This window comes from Stegodyphus dumicola, chromosome 2 (genome assembly GCF_044657685.1).
Source record: "Stegodyphus dumicola isolate Sdum_Otavi_A_Nest chromosome 2, ASM4465768v1".
NCBI classification, from domain to species: domain Eukaryota; kingdom Metazoa; phylum Arthropoda; class Arachnida; order Araneae; family Eresidae; genus Stegodyphus; species Stegodyphus dumicola.
The window spans coordinates 33,675,065-33,690,520 of NC_140769.1; the positions used below are offsets into that span (position 1 = coordinate 33,675,065).

Consider the following 15,456-nt stretch of genomic DNA (forward strand, 5'->3'; position numbering starts at 1 on the left):
TTTGGACTCACAATCGTACACAATCTTTCACGAAAATCTAGAGTCATCTGCGCACCTGAATGAGACATCGCTGGAATTCTGGTCTCTTAATGTCTTTACTCCTCGCTTTTGTTCCCCTTTTCTTCCTTTTTCTGTTATTATTCCCAAGAACTTTCGGCAGGTGTTTCTTCCTTACGGGGATTAAATGGGACTATCTGATAATAGTAGATAACGATCTTTCTTAACATTTATTTCATCATTACGCCTGGGAAGAGTTATAAGAGAAGAGAAGAGTTACAATCCGAGATTTTTGTCACGAAATCTTTCTTTTATTATTACTTTTACTACTGTTATTCGAAGCGCATTTCCTTGGGGTAGCTTAACCTCTTATTAAAGGTCAAGAAGTTCTGATTTTGTCTAGTCATTGCTGTTTTTTATGGACTAATAAAATGTAAAAAGAACTAGAATTAAATTCTATGACATAGTGTTCCAACGCGAGCATATCTGACTTATCAATAATGAGAACAGTTTTGAAGTATCAGAAAATATTTTTGAAAATTCTTATCTCATGGCAAAAAAAGATTACGTATTTCAGTATTCACTCATTTCAGCATTTCAGGCACCAGATACAAAAAAAAAAAAAAAAAAAAAAAAAAAAAATTAGATGAAAATTATATCAGAGCTTTTTTAATGTTAAAATTGCATTATTAAGTATGTTATACATCATTGCTGTATTAATTTTTATACCATTCTTTTTATTTCATTAAAATGCATTAATAACTATAAAAAACTGCGCTTTAATAGCTTTCTTTATTAGACCTTAATTTTGACATAAATTAATTATAGCCCCTAAATATCAGAATGGCCACATTTATTATGAAATTTGATTATCAAGATTTCGCGACTTTTAGAAAGCCTGAACATCGAAAAGACCAATCTGGATGAAAAGTAGTAACGCACGGTTCTTTCTTTCTTTCTTTTTTTTTCCTTAATCTTTTTCTCTTTGTTCCCTTTTTTGGGGGGAAGCATATGTTTTCAATTAAATTTTTTGTGTAGAATACATATCTTCCTCCCCAAGATAGAAAAAGAAGTCTTTTATTCGTGATTTTCCCTAAATAATCGTGTAGCTTGGTCATAGCTTCATAAAAATGCTTCTAAGAAGAGTTTTGCATTTTAATCCTTCGCTTACGCAATTGCCTTGAGAATTACTAGACGCCTCCAAGATGGCTTCCAATCTAAGTGTATGCCGAATAGAATTTTAGCTTTCATCTCCACAGAAAAAATATACTTTCAAAAATACATTTCGAAATCCGATCGGGAAAAAGATGGCAAACCAAACTACTTTTAACAAAAGGACTCAGAATTTTGCGAAGTCGCAAAAGCATAACCATTGGTAAGAAACGCAATCGCACAAATATGTTGCGCATGCTGACAGTTCAAGGGGATTATTTACATGATTGCTGGGGGGTTTGTAAGCATAAGCATTCGCACCACATTATCTATGACATAACCATTGAATTTTACCGTCTTAAATATAGGAATATCAATCATTTCAGAATTACGCGTCTTTAGAGCGCATGACTTGCAGTCGAGATGCCAGTTACGAGACATTCGAATAAAATCCTATAATCTAACGTAATATAAAGCAATACAAATTAAGTTCTGGTTATAAATCTTCTTAGAAACTTAAAAAATTGAGCTTTATAAATCCATTTCTGAGGATCTTTCGAACAAATAATAATTTTTAATTTTCCTCAATTTATATTATAGTCATTTGCAGCTTTACTGTGGACTGCATCTTGAAGTAGCATACTATGTCAGTACCAAAGCTGCAAGACTCTTATAACAATATTGAAAATACCATTTCGAAAGTCATAACATAAAGCACGTATTACAATGTACTGTAAATGAAGTACGCTAACGTGCACAACGCACAACGTGCCTAAAATGATCTATCAACGAACTGCATTGCTGCAGTTACTGCCTCTACTGGATTTCTGTTTTCATAGATTCACCCCAAACGCATGCTACTGGAGTGGCATCTTCTACTGTACTGGATCTGTGAGACCACAGTTCTAAATCGGTGTTCTAACCTGACAACATCTTTGCCAAATCCTTTCTTTCAGATACTGTAGACCAGCGTTTCCCAACCTTTTTTGGCCAAGGCACACTTGTCGCGGGGAAAAAAATCACGAGGCACACCACCATTAGAAAATGTTAAAAAATCAACTCTGTGCCTATATTGACTATAATAAAGTAATTCTCTTGAATAGGAATCAAATAAGCACAAAGAAAGTATTTTATAATTACTTTATTATGAAATATTAAGTAAACAGAATAGTGAAAAATTATAAAATACTTTCAGTGCGAAACCTGGGCCTGTTTGGCTGAACACAAAGCTGATATTCTGGCTGGAATCGAAGAAAGACACACACGTAGCTCTTCGTCAACAGTTCTCAGTCTCTCTCTGTATTTGGTTTCATAGCAATCATGCTTGAAAAGCTAATCTCACACAGATATGTAGTGGAAAAAGGGAGCAATGTCAAAATAGCTTTGTTTGCCAGAAGGGGAAACTCCTTGGCAGTATCCAACCAAAAACTGTCCAAAGGTAGATCAACAAATCTTAGCTTGAAACCACGATTTTGTCTCAGTTCAATTAGTTCCTCCTGCTCCTGTAAAGTCATTTCCTTTCCAACAACTGATGCTGAGCTTTAAGGGTCCCTAACCCAGTCAAGGCATTCAGTGGAGACTGAAGAGAAATAAAATGACAACTTCTCCTCAAGAGTTTTTAAATGCTTAACTATTATCTCACACAGTGCAGCAGTGTGAACACCTTGCCATTGCATGGTGAGTGTGAACATTTCAAGATTGCCACTTTCCACGTGTTGATGCCAGAGTTGCACCTTTGAACGGAATCCATTTATTTTATCTGTACTTGTAAGCAGGTTTTCATTTCGGCCTTGCATTCGGGTGTTCAGTTCATTCAGATGATGAAATATATCTGCCAGGTATGCCAGCCTTGCACACCACTCATCACTTGCAAGCTGCTTTGCGTAATCTGACCCCTCATTTGTCAGAAACACTTTAAGTTCCTCCCGCAGCTCATACACACGAACCAAGACCTTGCCACGCGACAACCACCGGACCTCCGTATGAAACAGCAAGGTTTTATGCTTTGCTCCCATCTCCTCACACAAAGCTGCAAATATGCGACTTTTCATGGGTCGTGACTTTACAATGTTTACCATGCGCACAACATCATCCAACACATGAACTAAGGCTGATGGTAAAGTCTTGGCTACGAGGGCCTCGCGGTGTAAAAAACAATGCGTAATAATCACATCTGGATTTCTTTCCTTCACTCTGCTTACAAAGCCTTTGGTGCGCCCGACCATGGCTGCAGCTCCATCGGTGCAGACACTTGTGCAGTTTTCCCACTTAAGTCCTCCTTGTTCAAGGTATTCTGATGTGACCCGAAAAATTTCTTCTCCTGTTGTTTTTTCTGGCAATACCTTGCAAAAAAAGAAGTTTTCTCTAATTGCATCACCATCAACAAAACGCACATTAGCTAAGAGTTGAGCATGTCCACTGATATCAGTAGACTCGTCAAGTTGCAATGCAAATTTCTCACTGATACGGATCTTTTCCAAAACCACACTTTCGATGTCTGCAGACATGTCATTAATACGTCTGGAGATTGTGTTGTTTGAGAGAGGGACTTTGGCTATTTCCTTTGCTGCTTCAGGTCCGAGCATCTCCTCTACAATAGCTTTGCAGGCAGGAAGTATTAATGTCTCTGCCACAATGTGCGACTTTTTTGTCTTGGCTATAAGTTCAGCAACTTGATAGCTAGCTTTAAGAGCTCTTTCATTTACCTTTGTTGTTTTTCTCATAAAAGTTGCCTGTTTCTCCATGTTGTCACGCAGGCGAACAAAATAGTCCACATTCTTGTTTTGAAGCAAAGGGTGTTTCGTTTGGAGATGGCGTTTAAGTTTGCTTGGGACCATAGCACTGTTAGCTAGCTTTTCACCACACACCACGCACAGTGGAGTTGGTTTGTGTTCATCTCCAGTGAAAGTAAATCCAACTGAAATATAGCTTTCGCTATATTGCCTTGCGCCAGAGAATTTAACCATCTTTGCTTTCTTTTGACCCCCACTCATACTCGGGCTCTCATCTGGCTCCAGATTTTGTTCAGAGTCCAGTTCTTTCCTTTTCAAAAACTTGTCAATCACTGCAGTATCAGTGTCTCTCTCCTTACAGCAGCCGTTGTCTCTCTGACACTGTGTGAGGCGTCTGATTGCGTCTCATGGGGGCGGGGACACGGCGGACACTTGTCAAGATTGGCAGGGGGAGGAGTTATAGCACTGCACAGCGCCGTGACCACCTATGACACTGGCGGGGGGAGTGACGGGAGGAGTTATAGCGGGCGAACAGCCCCGTGACACCCAGACCCGGCGGCACATCACGGTGCTTCAGACGGCACACTGGTGTGCCGCGGAACAGCGGTTGGGAACCGCTGCTGTAGATAAATAATCTCCTCACGGTGTTTAAGTCTTTTAAGGTCTCCACAAGGTTACCTCAGGTAAAAATATGAAAGATACTTGAATCTAAACAATATGTCATATACGTATTGTCCCATTATGCTGCCGAATTCTCACCTCCATATAATTCCAATAAGAAATCAACACCGACCTCTGCCGAAATGTGTGGCTAACCACACAGTTCCGAATAGCTTGCCGTAAAGAGACACCAAGAATTTCCATCACGACATTACGTCCACTCCTAAACCAGCACTTATTTATGCCTCAAACTCGTTTTTACTTTATAAAGCACTTTTTCTCGGCTTCCAGCATACCATTGTTACTCGAGAAACCAGTTTTCCCTCCTTTTAGCATGTCTTCATAGTGTAACAGTAGCACACTCGTAGCGTATTCGAGAGAACTAGGTTCGAGTCCTGGCAAGGGCACTGAACATTTTTCACATCTGCTGCTTCAAAATAGCCTAATAATTCTACAGTGGCGCCCGAACTAAAAGGTGATAGACAATAATTTGTCACCAGCAGGATTTGGGCGATTGGGAACCCTAATCCCTAGTTGCCCTTTAAAAAAGGGAATATATGAGGTATTTTCTCCCTCCTTTCAGCATGTCTTCGTGACGTAACGGTAGCCCACTCGACGCGTATTCGAAATACAGCAGTTTCGAATCCCGGCGAGGGCGCTGTGCATTTTTCAGGTCTCATACTATCAAAATAACTTAATGAATGTGCAATTTTCATAGTGCAATATATCCTGCAATTCATTTTATACGATGCACATACTTTGAGTCTGGTTTGGTTTGGTTTATTTAATTATGGCAAAGCGCACTAGGGCTATCTGCCTCAGGGAAGGATGCCTTCGTGGAGGACTTTCTAAGGGAAACTGGTTCGTATACACGTTACGCATGGGGAAAACCACGAAAATGCCCATGCAGCCAGCCCGTTCGCGAGATTCGAACCTCGGACCGAGCTACCAGTGTTCAGCGATTTTACTGCTCGGCCGCTGGTGGACACTTCGAGTGTGCTTATATACTCATTAACAGTTATTGATGCTAGTATTAATTGAAGAATTTTATTTTTTCTATTTGAGATTCTATTCTACATTACATTTGTTTAGCTCTTGTTACTTGTCAAATCGATTTACATATTAATGAGTTACAGGTAAGACTTTATATTTATACTGTATGTTTTATTCAGTTTTCATACTGAATAATTACGTCAATGTTTCCTACTGTTGCGTTACTTAACCTACTAGGTATACATGCATAAAAATTTAACGTTACAAAAGTGGTGGCGGTTACTTGACAGCCCCAGCGATCATTTAAAAACATTATGCCAAAATCAAATGCATTAAGCCTTTAACTTAAGCCATTGGTGCAGAAAGAAATTTTGGTATTTGTACAATATCACTGGAAGTATATATAGAAAGTGCTGCTAATAAAATTATTTTGGGAGTGGATTTATGTTATCGTATATGCAATTTATGTTATCGTATAAGCAATTTATATTATCGTATATGTAATTTATGTTATCGTATATGCAATTTATGTATGCACAGTAAAATTTGGAATTATTTCATTATTTTTGTGTTTGATTTTTGATTTTTTAACACTACTTAAGACACAAATTATTATATTACAATTTGCAGTTACGCAATGCATCGTTTCGATTATAAAGTATCAAGTAAGTGCATAAGGTATTACATATATTCGATTATAAAAAATAATTACACGGTTCAAATTCAGTTGGCGTCAAATACGAACATTACATAATTCACTTAATTCTCTTTTGGTGGCATTATCATTGTCATGGAAACTGACGATTAATCACTATAATGATGGGCTTATGAGAAGGCCCAGAATAAAATGCCTTCACATTTTAAATTCTTTAAATAACACGCAGTAATTTGGGAAATAGTCTCTAGCATTTGAATGATATGTGTGTGTGGGGGGGGGGGTTACTTATAGTCTAGTAATACCGTTATTTAAAACTGAATGCGAAAACGAAATAAAACAAAATTTTATAAATTAGGGATTCAATAATAGTCAAATTTAGAAATTTTAATGGAACAAAATTTAATAGATTTACTAAATATGGTATTTTTAAAACTTTTCGAATACTGAACCAATTTTAGTTCAAAAATGAAGAATTGGCTTGATATTAACTGCAGTGGCTCAATTAAAAATTGTCTTTTCTTTTTAATCCTTCCAATTAGCTTTTCACTAAATAGCGTAACATTCTGTCGAAGATGAGAGTTCAAGTGTAAAATTCGGTCAATTTAAATAGTTGTTTTGCCTATCTAACTCTTAAACGGTGAAAATCTGTTTCGCATACATATGCAAAGTCGAATTAAAATGGACTGCATATATTCATGACAGTTTTTGACAACTTTCAGTTGCCTATCGCAAACATATTTCCATAAGCGTAATGCACGTGCTTTTAGAAGTATGTTTTTAAAGTTTTCGATTTATGTTTCAATTGTACTTTTTTCCAACGAAAAATTATTCCAATACTGATAGTGGTGTATTTTACATTTAAATTAGCCTTATTATTCATCTATTCTAGCTTGCTTCCACCCGAGGCTTGGTTATTTTATTCACTCTGTTTCTATCCTTTGGGCTTATCAAAGCGATTCAATTTTGCCAATATGTTATTCCTAGTTATGATATATAAACGCAAATGAAAAGTTTTTAATTAATAAACAATTAAACAACTATTAATTTTTAAAAAATTGTGGGATAGTTAAAAATTAATAATATTTATTTTGGAGTTTAAAACGAGTTTTTATATCTGTTTTGCTACAAAAATATTGTTTTTTGTTCAAATAAAATGTTTAATGTTATATTGAAAATGTACAGAAATTAAATTTCTACATCTTAAAAATTAATAATTTTATAAATTAAGTTTACTTGTAAGAACCTTTATAAAAATACGTATTTAATAGATGGATAATAAATTTGTGAAAATCCATCTTTTTCTAATCCCATGTGTTTCAGTTAATCGAAAATGTATTATAATGTCTAAATTAAGTAGGGGTTCGAACAAAATACTTAGGTTTATATCTTTATATTTAGGATCTTATTTCTAAATATTTTCTTTATTTATATTTAGGATCTTATCTTTTATATCTTTTCTATATTTAGGTTTATATCTTAAATGAAGATTCCATCTCATAATTAATTTTATATTATGGTAAGGCATTCGAACGCTATATATTTAAGGAAAGGATGCCTTTGTGGAAGATTTTATCAGGACATCTGACTCATAGTCACAATATGCATGTAGAAAACCACGAAATCTCACGTGCAGTGATCCCATTCGCATAGATTTGAAGCCGGGTTCAACTACCAGTGGATTATTTTTTGGAATATAGAAACTAATGTGGATATACCAAAATTCTTTGTGTTTACATAAAAAAAGGGGGGAAGGAGGGAGAGAGAGAACTGATATTAATTTCAGAATTTATAATACTGTTGTAATCCAGATCAAGTAAGTCAACTGTCTGGGTGTTATTTGGATAGAAAATCAATAAAAAATATACAATTCCGAATGTGCGAGTTTATAAATTTAAGCTTTCTATCTTAATCACTCGAAATGATAGGCAACAAATAATTCATTTAAAATATCATATCGATTATGTTGTTACGAATTATTTATTTAAAAAGATCTTGTAACACACACATGATCTATCTACGGTTTTGGGTGCTATTCTATTCTTTTATAATTAAAAGAAATTCAGAGTGTTATCCTTATCAACAACTTATTGTTGGTAACTGATAACTAATATTTCATTTCATTAAAAATTAAATACTAAATCATTAAATATCTTGATAGGAAAGATTTTTAAAATATATTGTCACTGTTAATAAATCCAATATTAGTTATGTACCTGTATGAAATTAATTATAGAAATGTTAATTAATTATGTAAATAAATATGAATGTTTATTATAGAAAATGTTATAGCTTCTAGAATTGGAACCTTTCTAAAACATTGCATGTTATTACTTAATATGTAAATACATGATTACTATTAAAGCTGAGTAAGTTCAGGTGACATCTGGAGCGTCTTTTTTACTTCCTTGTACGAAGTAAAAAGGAAGTATTGTAATCGCGAAAAGTTTCAGGCAGCATATTTCAACGAAAATATCCATTTTGACAGCTATCGAATGCAATTTAACGATGTTTTTGCGTGATATCTGTACGTAAGGACAGAATAAAAGACTCTTTTCCTTCAAAAAAATTATAAAACAGCTTTAAAATTAATTCTGAAAAGAATTTTTCGTGGCGTCTGTACGAACGTATCTCGCATAACTCAAAAACGAGTAGCCTCAGAACGTTGAAATTTTGCATATAGGACTGCTATAACATGTAGATGAGCACCTCATATTTTGGTTGCAATCGGCCGCACCAAACGTATATAAATATATTTATATATATATTCACTCTGTTACCCGGCTCAGTGATTTTAGTTTCTTTACTCTTATATGTTTGTAAATTGCACATTTTTTGCTTTAAAAAAGATTGAATTATGTTGTTTTTATCTTCCGGTTAAGGATTTTATGCCTTTAGTAAATCTGTGTGCAATATTTTTAGAATTATCAGCAATTTTAAAGTTGTTTAATTGCCGCTAAGCCTTTTTTAATGGCGGCCATTGATGTTTACATTTGAAACAGGAGATTTGTTGCCAATCTAGAGAAACTTAGCTTCGCAACAACAAAGATAACGCATTCATTTATTATTGCCAATTAAATCATGCTTAATTCTTTCTGGAATTTTTTCGAGAAAATAATTGTTTGAGATTTACTTCGTAATTTTTAATATAGATATTTTGAGTTTTATGTATTTTTGCCTTCTCGCGAAGTGAGAACTGAATTAATTAAATGAGAAATATTCAATCGTCTGTGAAAAACTATTTCTTTTTTTTTTTTTTTTTCTTTTTTGCTTAATTTCTTTTATACATCATTCTAGCTTTATTATAGTATTTGAATAGAACATGTGGCAACGATTAGATAATTCTGTTCTTTAAATGATATAAATTTTGTGCATTATGAGTTATAATGTGAACGAAATATAATACTGAAGGGGAGTCATCAGTTTTGCGCAACACAAAAAGTGAGAATTTTAGCTGATTTTCGAGTTTTAATAAGTCAAATTGTTTTTGTCATACATATATGAAATTTTCAGTGTGTCATCTTTATACATATATGATTATCTTTCTTGATTTATTTTACTTAATAGTGTATAAGAATTTGTTTTATAAAGAAAAAACTAACTGTATTTTCCGAAAATTTAAAATTTGTACTGAAGCACTGCGCGGAAACTAACAGTAATACAAATTTAGTTACAGTAATAATTTTTAAGTGAATCTAGCGCCAGAGCGTCGCTATGGTAAAAAAATACTAGAGTGAATTTTAAAGAATGCATTTATTCTATTGTGGTTTATGCGCTGTCGGCGAAGTAGATTTAATTCAATCCAATAAGTTTAAATGAAATGCAAGAAAAATGCCTATAATTTAATATTCCGTACAAGGAAGTCATGTGGTGTACACATCAGATTTTTTTTTAATTATTATAAGTGCTATCTATTATTATTCTGCCTTTTTTTTTATCTCTTATTATTATTACTATTCTATCTCTTATTATTCTGCCTTTTTTTCCCCCCTTCTTCTTCTTGTTTCCTTTGAATTGTACAGTTTTTGAATCGTTTTTTTTTTAAATTCCTTTTATAGTTTAATTCTGCAATTCTTTTTTGATGTTTTGATATTACTTTCTGCCGTTTAATATTATACTGCGTGTCTCCAGCCTCATAACTAGGTCACGGCGAAAGCAGTACTCGCCCCGGGCGCAGCTTGGTTTTGGAAACGTAAATTTTTTAAGTCATTTCTATTATTTGCGGCAAATGATTTTTTTTCGATAAACGTTCATAGACATAGTGTTATGCTTTTCTTCAAAAAAATTTCTCAAAACAGGTAATTCATGAGTAAGAACGACCAAGTTGTATCCGGAACAAAAGCGCCAAGTCAAGAAGGGGAGCTACTTTTATTGAGTCAAAGTTTGCAAGGACCCATTGGATGTCTGCCTCTTCAGTAAAAATTCATGGAAAGGCCTAAAGACAAGTAATAAAAGGAGATTTTTTACAAATTTATTGGTAAATTCCCAAGAATTTTACTTTCATTCATAGTTCTCGGAATTTTAGACGTTTTTAAACCAAATTTTAATCCATTTTATAAGGTGTTTAAATTTGAAATAGTCTATGTTTATAATGAGGTTGTTACTCCAAGTAACAAGGGGGTAAAATCCTGATGAATGAGGAAATAGATACACAAGTGTCTCTTGACTATTCGTCCTTAATCCTTTAAACCCTCTGAAAGCCAAGACTTGCGCTAACCTGTGTGCTTAAATGCTGAAAGGCCCGAAATTTCATCCACAAAAATTTCCTGCCCACTTTTATTAACGAACAAAGATGTTTGAAGGTTTCAAATGACATCATTTCTAGTTCCTAACAAAGGAGCTTCCATTAGTCCTGAATGTATACTCTTTTAAAAAAACGGATTCTGAACGTCTGATAAACTCTTTGGTCGACTCAAGCAAACTCGAAGAGTTTCGCATGAATGGGTCCCCGCGTTTGATCGCTAACCCGGTGTAACAAGATATCGATTTTCGAATACTTCAGAAGTTGAAAAGTGACAGTGGAATAACAGGGGGTACAAATCACTGCATTATAGAGTTCTTGATGCAGGGGGTAGTGCAAAACGAGAACGACGGATACAACACCTGCTCTGCAGGCCGTAGTTGAAGTTCCAAGTAAAATTTACCGCTGCGCTACGATTACTCGTGTATGGTGAGCACTTGAAATGCTAATTCTCCATCACGTGACTAATTTCCATTCTCGGCAAAGTTGTTCAGACGCTGATCAGTAAAAAAGTGGTATGAAGACTGATCTGCCTTTATAAGTTTACAATTTTTTTATGATCTTGTAACACATCGCAGAAATACAGTTTACATTTTATGTTATCCCCAAAATTGAAAAATTTGCTTATTATTCAGCTTCTTGTCTTTGAAGAGTTACTTTCCTGAATTCATATATTACAATATGTAAGTGTATAAATTTTAATATTTCATTTAAAGATAGATATTTGTTTAACAAGTCCAAAAAGTAACACATCATAGATTAATTGCGGAACTTAAGGGACGATGTGGAGCTAAGTCTTTGAATATAGCTCATACTTTATGTAGTGAATTTGTTAAGTTGATTTGCTCACCATTTAGAGATAATGTTAATTTTTTGATTATTTTCAATATTTTAAATGGTCATTTCCATATTTTAAAAGTTATTCTAGCAATAAAACTATATTTCCTCTATTGGTACCAGTAAATGCACTACTTTGTTGGCAAGTAACTGTAAATAAACTCTTATTTTTAAAAATTATCAAATTAACATAAACTAGAAATTGCCAAATATCCGTTTTCTCGAATTCGAATAGTTTCTGGGTCTCGAATACACTAATATTTTGAATACTCGAATGCCTCGAATTTTTATTACACTGAACAATCAAAACTAGTAAACAATATGTAATTCTAAATTCTAATATCTACACGGTGCATAGTAACAAATAGTAGCATTTTAATATTTTTTTCAACATGGACCTTAGTTGATATAATTGCTTATCCTGATATAGAAAACAGACATTTTGTTAAAAAATGGTTTATGAAAACCTGTTCAAACACGTACTTAGAAAATGATTGATATATTCCAACACAATGATGCGCTGATCTCTTTGGTAAAAATCAGAATCAGAATATGTGGACCACTCTAAAAATTCAAGATTGACAGCATTTGAATATATCTTTAGCACGACGTGCTTTTATAGATGATCAATTAAAGAATCAGTTTTGAAAGAAAGGAAAAGTAGAGTCATATTTTAAAAATTATTTTGAATGCAATTCTACACTGTGTAAAAAATAATGACTCTTTGAGAAGAACTTGTAAAAAAATTTATCATTCCCGAATATGTTAAATTTTTAAATACCACAGAATTAATCAATCACTACGATAAGCACAACGTACTGGTAATTATGAGAAAGTTAAGATTAATTATTTCTTTCCTATAATCCAGAATGAAATGATTGATATAGTTGCTTTCTGAATTAGCGTATTATTTCAAATATTCAAAATACTTTTCGGTTATATTTGATTGACCTGGCACTTCTCACCAGGAATGTGATTGGATGTAGATTGATGATGTAGACTCAAATTGTACGCTATGTTATATTGATAGGTCATTCAAATTGTACGTTATTTTAATATTGATTCTTACACAAATAAATGTAGCACTGAAGGAAGCTTTATAGGTTTTACTATGAGCCAAGAAACATCCGGCGAAGCACTTTGGAATGACATTATATCAGGCACACTGTTGTTGTTACCTTGTCTGACAACCTTTGTTACCTTGACAATGTCATTTGTCTGACAATGATCAGCTCAAGTCCACGACATTCATTGCGGTGAGGAGTCAAATGCGCTTGTCGTTGACAATAGCCTTGAGCACTATGCAAGTGGCCGTCCGACTTAAACTTAGCTCCTCCCTTAGTTTTGAGACAAAGCACCCCAGGCGTGGCTGGTCTGTGGGTCTCTTACCCCTCTTCCCTTACCATTATCCTCTCGAGAGAGAACTTTCGGCTCTCCCAATATTTAGAGTGATGCTATCTACAGGATTCGAACCAGGGCCTTTCGGTAGGGCAGTCAGAGTCAGTAACCACACTACCCGGTTGAGCACCTCACACGGATTGAATATTAGAAATATAAGAGGACAGGCTTATAATAATGGAGTAAATATGGCAGCTAAATACAATGGGATACAGGCCAGGATTTTGCGTTTAAATGAAATGGCGAGGCTTGATCCATGCCTTAATCCTGCTCAAAACCTTAATTTGGTAGACTTCAATGCTATGGAAACATCTGTACAGATAAAATCATGTTTTGGAACGTTGTGGAATATTTTTTTTTTTAATTTTTTAAATCCAATAGTAAATGTGATTTTCTAAATGAAAAATTATCTGTTCATCTTAAAAATTTTAGTGAAACAAGGTGATTTGCGAAAACTGATGCGGTAAAAGTGTTACAAAAATATTTTTAATAGTACAACTTGTAGAGACATTAAGATTTTGTGGAAGCAGGAGACATGTGAGAAATGAGCAATGCCCTAGACTGGACTCGAATCTCGGGCATTTAGAATACGCGCCGAGCGTGCTGGCCATTACACCACGAAGGCATGCTAAGAAGGCGGGAGAATTACCTTATATACTCCCCCTTTTAAAGGGCGATTGGAGATTACGGGACCCGATCACCGAATCCTGTTGGCAGGGGCGTAGCTAGAGGGGGGCATCTGTTCCCGGGCGCAGAATCCAAGGGGCGCCAAACTGATGTTACGACATTTTAGAATTAAATGTTTTCCATCCTCGGCAAGCAGTAGAGGGCGCGAAATCTTCAGTTGTCCCTGGGCGCTGAAAACCCTAGCTACGACTCTGCTTGTTGGTGGAGAATGATCATCCACCACCTAGTGGCGCCACCGTAGAGTCATTAGGACTTTTTTCGAAGCAGGAGGCATGAAAAATGAGCAGTGCCCTCACCGGAAATCGAACCTCGGATCTCTCGAATACGCACCGAGTCTTAATATGCTGGCTTCTCACCATGAAGGCATGCTAAGGAGGCGGGAGAAATACCTTATAAACTGCTAAACGCAATGTAGGATAAATTGTAGGATAAAATTCGGATAAAAACGAAATGTAGGATAAAATTCGGACAAATTGCAATAAACACTGTTTTCAGTAAATGTTCGAATACGATTCAAATTATTAATAAAGTTCAACTTCTTTGTGTTATTAATATTCTAAAATACAATATTAAGGAAAGTAAATAAATTGATTGACAAACTGACAAGAGCGGAATAAGAAATTTACTTTTACAGGAAAAAAAAAAAAAAAAACTACAATTGAAAATGGTACGAAAATTATAAAAGAACTAGTTGGAGGAAATTCAGTAATAAAGAAATGATTTCTTCGGTGGCTTCACAATTTAGCAGAAGGTTTAGCTGAAGAAACAAACATTGGAATTAGCATACCAGAAAAGAGATGATGCAAACTAAAAAATATGCCTGGTGAGAAGGTTTCTGGCGATTCGTTTTCAGTGAATGAAACTATAGTACTAAAAACAAGATATTTGTGAAGTATTAAATCTAACATTCATGCAACTCAATGACAGATCTACAGCTTTACCAGAGGTCGCAAACGATTAAGTTTTTTAAATGGACAAGCATTAAAATTTGTGCCGCTAATTCACCTGAAACAATGTCAACTGACTTGACTTTGAAATATGAGACCAACTTAGATGCTTCTGAATTTATGTAGAGTTTTAAATACTAAGCGATGGGAAGTGTTTGAAAATTTAGGCGATATCGATGCTGTTTTAAAGACTGCAAAAAAAAAATTACGAACTCTCAATGCATATAATTCAAACTTTGACATTCTGCATTGAGGAATTTCTTAACAATGCCCCGCACAATAGCTTCCTGCGAACGTCATTTAGCAAATTAAAAATCGTATCCATGTTCCTCTACTGGAAAACGGTGGTTTATCAACGTATCTATAATAGCAATTGAAAAAGAAATTTCTGGAACATTAAATTATGATGATATAATAGAGCGTTTGCAAATGAAAAGGCTAAAAAATTACTTCGTAAAATATGTTAAACTTAAATTTTTATGATGAATATTATTTTAATTTTGAACTCAATCATATCGTGAACTTTCCCATTTTTGGTTATTGAATATAAATGAAAACTAACCTATTTCTTTACTTGTAAATATGTTAAACACGTTTTTATGATAACTATTATTTTCATCCTGCACAATAGCACCTGTCTGATTTTTCTCATTAAAT

At 34.4% G+C, this 15,456-nt stretch overlaps 1 protein-coding gene across 1 annotated transcript; it reads right to left on the minus strand.

Annotated features, from left to right (window-relative positions):
• Positions 1-400: 400 nt before the first annotated feature.
• On the minus strand, positions 401-4,142 carry LOC118184154 (zinc finger BED domain-containing protein 5-like). The gene is made up of 2 exons (XM_035353802.2): positions 2,792-4,142; positions 401-420 (listed from the first exon to the last, which is right to left on the minus strand). The coding sequence occupies exons 1-2, from the start codon at positions 4,140-4,142 to the stop codon at positions 401-403; spliced, it is 1,371 nt and encodes a 456-aa protein (XP_035209693.2).
• Positions 4,143-15,456: the final 11,314 nt, after the last annotated feature.

Bases quoted from the DNA above. Each gene is read 5' to 3' on its own strand.
- LOC118184154 (XM_035353802.2), bottom strand. From the start codon at position 4,142: ATGAGTGGGGGTCAAAAGAAAGCAAAGATGGTTAAATTCTCTGGCGCA. The intron at 421-2,791 runs GTGAGATAATAG...ACATTTTATTAG, and splicing joins TGTTCACACTGCTGCACTGT to TCCATAAAAAACAGCAATGA.